General features: G+C 35.9%; 1 protein-coding gene across 1 annotated transcript; it reads right to left on the bottom strand.

The window, feature by feature from the left end:
• Positions 1-832: 832 nt before the first annotated feature.
• On the bottom strand, positions 833-2,491 carry LOC137723590 (trihelix transcription factor GT-3b-like). The gene is made up of 2 exons (XM_068462786.1): positions 1,785-2,491; positions 833-1,459 (listed from the first exon to the last, which is right to left on the bottom strand). Exons 1-2 carry the CDS (start codon positions 2,112-2,114, stop codon positions 923-925), a joined length of 867 nt encoding a protein of 288 aa, XP_068318887.1. The 5' UTR covers positions 2,115-2,491; the 3' UTR covers positions 833-922.
• Positions 2,492-5,460: the final 2,969 nt, after the last annotated feature.

Raw genomic sequence — 5,460 nt, 5'->3', positions numbered from 1 at the left:
ATACCCCACGAGAAATTCCCAATATGCTCGAGAAAGTCTACTGAAGAAAAAGCACATTCCAGGTTGGAAGTACGATTATGCAACATGATTGAGAACTTAACAAAGAGAAATGTGACGTAAATAAAAAATGACTAGAATGATACAATAATAACAACATAATATGCAAAATTGTCTAAAATAGCTAGAACATTATACAGTCGCATTAGATCATGTATTAATACATTAAAATCTTCATAACTCATCCACCGTAGCCCCACCTGCATATGTATATGCAGACTACAGTACTTGAATATATAACAAAACAGGGATGGAGGAAACAAAACTATACCTCTCAATACAATTTCAAACGCAGCATAATTCATGCAGATGATATCTAGATGTTTCGATTTTCCACATGGAATGCGTTTTTCTTCAGCCACTACACATGCTACATGCACGTGACAAACCTATAAATATAAGAACCGGATATATTTCATGCACGCATCTACCCTTACTACAAGTAGAAGCAGTAGGACTCAGTGACTTGCATGATTGAAATTTCGACTTCGCGTGCTTCCTGCTAATGTTGAAAACTACAATTCTTCAATCTTCATGCATGTAGCAATCAAATAATCCAAGAATTTTACTTGTTCGGATTGTTTGTATTCTCTAAGTGAAAGTTTTAAGCATGCACTTGGGGTGAAAGTTAACAGCTGTGCATTAAAGATCACAATTACTAGGGTAAAACATAAAATTATATATGGAAACGAAAGAATGGATATTATGCAATAAATTGAAAAGACTCAGTGGGCAAAACAGAAGAAGATGGACCAGTATATCGTGGAAATGGACATGTCCAAAATGATCAATTCAGTTTCTAGCTAATTGAGAATTAATTAATAAACAAACCTAGCTCTCAAAGCATGTCTTGAGATAACGCTTGCTACATATCCTCTCTTCTAAGCTTGTTTAGCAAAGCAGTAATAAGAGCATCCCTTTTCTCAGCCCTAGCCTCCTCCCTCATCCTCCTTTGCTCCTCCCTCTCCCTCCATCTCGTCTCCATCATTATCCTCTCGTTCTCTAATGCTTCCATCTTCTGCCTCCACTCCATCTCCTTCAACCGCCTCTCATTCTCCCTCGCTTGAAACTCCTCTCTCCATTGCATCTCCATTTGCATTTGTTGCTTCATGAACTCTTCCAATATCTCCCTTACATTATTTCCGCTTGCGCTGCTGCTTCCTATATTGCTCATCTTCATCTTCTTCTTCTTGTTCTTCCCCGTGCTTCCCTTATTCTCTGCCTCGCTATCCTCGTTATCTTCCTCGTCGTCTGAAGAAAGCGTTTTCTTCTTCGACCCGCTTGCAGCTCCACTTTCTTCTGCCCACAGCATTCTCTGCATCCGTGCAGCGAAAATCTCTTGTAGCTCGTTGTAAAACGGGAATTGCTGCCTCATAGCTTCCGGCTCCATTGTCTCAAAACCCTAAATATATAATCATAAAGCAAGAAATAAATACCTACATAATAGTACTGTATATTTATCAAACACATGAAGGGTATGTGTTGAAGATTTGCAATAGGCTTGTATCTCAGCTTACAAAGAACATTCACTCCTACACCTAGGGTCTTCAGTTTGATTCTCCTTAAGTCTTGAAGATATGGGTTGAGGAAATAAGGAAAAGGAAATCCTTAAATGAATCAGTGTGTTCTTCAAAGTGTAAGTTGATTAGATGGAAGATTAATTAGTTTGATTAGATTGGTTTAACTTTATTAATCTAGTATTCATTTGGGTTTAATAACATGTTTACCTTGTAACGAGTAACGAGGTTTTTCCACTTGCACTTGCACTGTTCGGCGCTGCGATGGTGACCTTTTTCCTTCATCTTCGTAGAAATCACTTCCCACAGAAGCTTGTTTCTCTTCGTCTCCATGAAAGTCTGATCTAGCTCGGCTCTGATCAGAAGCAAGTCCTTCGTCTCCTGAACGCTCCATTGAGGGAACCTATCACTCGTGTCCACGTGTACAGTCACAGTACTAAGATGTTGCTGCTGAAGCTGCTGCTGCTGTTGTTGTTGAAGCTGAAGCTGCTGATGGTGTTGCTGCTGATGACGTTGATAATGATGAGGATGATGTTCCATGACCACAAACGCAATCTTAAAAAACAAAAGTGCTTTCGTGAAGATTAAGCTTTTGGGGTTCGGAAAAGCCGATGGGATTCAAAGAAAGAGAAGGATAAAGCTTTGATTATATGAAGGATGGTGTGAATGGAAGGTGTGAATCCATAAGGACGAAAAAAAAAGAGAGAGAGAATTTGATCATCTCTTCCTTTAATCGCTTCAAAGAAGGCGTAGTTTAATTATTCTTCGTTCAGATTTGATAGATTTCTGAAAAAAAAAGAATTAAAACAAAAAGAAAGTAAGAAAGACAAGGAAGGAAGGAAGGAAAAGAAAATCTTTATTGCTTCTTGCTGTTGAGCTTCTCATCTGTCTACGCGGAAACTCATTGCCCTTTTCCTTTTCTCTCTCTACTTTCTCTCTCTATTTCTTGTTTTTGTGTACATACGTGATCCCATTTGTTCCCATTGCGTTTACGTGTCGTCAGGCTTACGAGAAAAGTCTTATTCTCTGAGAGAGGTTTTCAATGGAACCAAAATACGGAATAGTATATAAATAGTATGATTTGTGTGTTGAAAAGTTAATAATTTTTTTTTAAAAAAAATCACCATTTATATAAAAAGAAGTAATGTACCACCCGTGTTATGATCATAATGAAAATTTTCAAATTCTCCGCACCCTGTTTTTCGTTGAATCTTGCAATCCAAGCCTTTTAGTTATTTTAATTTTATTTTATTTTAGCTCTTCAAGCTTCTGGTATTTGCTTTTTGTTGCGTGTGAAGGTGACAACAAAGATAAGGGGAGGCTTCCAGATACTGTGTGTGTCGCAAACTCGCAAGGCGGCAAAGGGCCTTGATTTGCAAGCTTTTGCATGAACTTTTAAATCTAAAGGTGCAAAAGGCTTTTATGTATATCTTGATCGGACTTTCTTTTTGTGATGTTGTATTTTCATGTTAATATGCTGAGTTTTACCAAAAAGAAACGGCTTTTAGTTGTTCAGAAATAAAAAAAAAAAGTGTATGAGAAGTTAAAAGTTATTTAGTTGAATAGTTAGAACGCTTATACCCTTGTACTCTTGAAACTTTGTCTTTCTTATTATTTTCATAAAAAAAAGAGTGAGCTTTCGATGTATAATTACTAATTAGCATCAATTGTTTTGGGGGTTTTCTTTGATAAGTGAAACAAATCCAATTTATGTAAACTACTCCCAGTCCCCGTGGCGGATTTAGGAAAGAGCTATATGGAAGCATGCCTTCAACTACAGTACATGTTTAACATACAAATAATTATCTGTCACGTGTCCTTTTATCTAATCTCACTGTTTTAAAAATTCGCGCCTAGTGCCGCCAAGCGCCATCTACGTGCTAGGCGGCTGGGTAACGCACTGATTAATCCTGGGGATTTTGAAAATTAAGAAGGGGCACCTAGACCTCCTTAGGTGTCCGCCTAACCCGCCTAGGCACCCGCTTGGCCCGCCTAGGTTGCGTTTCTTACTTAGATAGAGAATTGTTAACTTTCATTTTGCATTTTATTTTTGTTCAATAAATTAAAAGAGTCTTGTTGAATACTTGGATGAACACTTATTATATGCTTTGGACCCCATATTTTAATATGTTATAATGTTTTAATCTATAAGGCATTTTAGTTTTCAATTTATATATCCCAATGTAATTATGTATTTGTATAAAATAAGCACTTATTTTTGGCTCTAGCCCATCACCTAGACGCTTGATCCCTACCCGTTAGGCTCTAGCCCATCACCTAGACGCTTGATCCCTACCCATTGCCCGACTAGCACTTTGGTCATTTTTTTTCAAAATTGAAAATGTAACATTGAATGTGAAAGTTAATTAGAATTAAGTGAAAGAACACGTAACATATGATTAGGTGTATGATAAGCATACACCATAATTATGGCAGTGAGGAAATACTCCCGAGCTATGTGAGCCATTGCACAGGGCTGAACTGAGGAGGCCGCCAAAGTTTTTTGCACCTCATAATATATGATTTATCCTATAATAAAAAAAGAATATTTGATTAATTCTCTCACATAATCCTATAATCATATTCCTATTCTAAGAAAATCTCGAAATAAGTGAGATCACTAATTATTTGGAGTGAGAGATGCTAACAGTTTCGATTGAAGTCCGTATAATTTATGTTTTTACTGGTTTTATGAATTTGACAATTGTCTCTTAATTGCTAATTAGTTTTTAGGTTTAAAAGTTTATGTTAGTTTTAGTAATTAAATTTTCTTATTGAATATTTGTACGATGTTTAAAATAAAAAAAAAATAGTACCTGTTTCTATAAAATGCAAAATAGTATTTGACAACTTGATACTACGGTTTTCTTTTTACTTGTAAATTAGAGGCTTTAAGTTAGATTCTAGTTAAAAATATGTTCAAACTAAATTATTATGGCTCACCTATTTCATGTTCCATAGTGTGAATATGTGATTCGTACGTATTAGTATTTTCTTGAAAAACTATCAAGAGGGCTCTATTTATAATTTTTGCACATATATAGCTGCTAAATTCTCAGAAACGGTACTGACTACTTTTATAAATCAATTTATAAGCTTTTTGTATATATTTCTGTAATTTTTCAATTATGTACAACTATTTTAAAAGAAATTTATTATTATTAGAAAATGATAGTTCAAAAGTATTAAAATAATTTAGGAGATGATGAAATTTCAAACCCGAAACATATGGTAGAATCTCAACAAGCAACACACTGTCCACTAAAATATATGTACAATTTTGATTATAAAAAGGATTTCATTTTTCCAACTATATAATAATAGCATAAAGTTGGAAGAAAAAAAAAATTTACTATCCTTTTACAAAAGAAAATTTTACTCTCTCTAGACACTCTTTGTGGGCCGTTATTATTTTAATCAGCTACGCGTTATTCTGCAATGTCTCGTGTGTCGACCCCTACCACCTCCTTCCACGTGGCCTGCATGCAGATATGATAAACAAGAATACCTTGGACCCACCAGTCTCATGGTTCACACATGTGGCTGCTGTGGCCCAGCACGCCACGTCATATTCTTGGTCGGTAAGATTACCAAAATGGTCATGGACACTTGGCGCAGAAGTGGAGGGATGGACGGACCGACTTACGTGGATTTTGTGGAATTTCACGAGTTTGAATTGGGAGGTAAAAGTGGTAAAACGTCGTTTGTCGAAGGAGATGGTGTTGTAATTGTGTATTTCTATGGTGAGACCAGGGTGAAGCCAATTTCTTCGCAGTGACCTCAAAGGTACCTTAATCAAGTTTAATTTGTCATCAAACCTAATTTTACCTAATTTGTTTAATTTTTATGAGTCGAGAGGATCAGTTAATGTTCTCTTTGTCATATT

Source organism: Pyrus communis, chromosome 17 (assembly GCF_963583255.1).
Source record: "Pyrus communis chromosome 17, drPyrComm1.1, whole genome shotgun sequence".
NCBI lineage: Eukaryota > Viridiplantae > Streptophyta > Magnoliopsida > Rosales > Rosaceae > Pyrus > Pyrus communis.
Note: the sequence above shows the minus strand (reverse complement) of the source record. Positions and strands in the feature narration are given on the sequence as shown.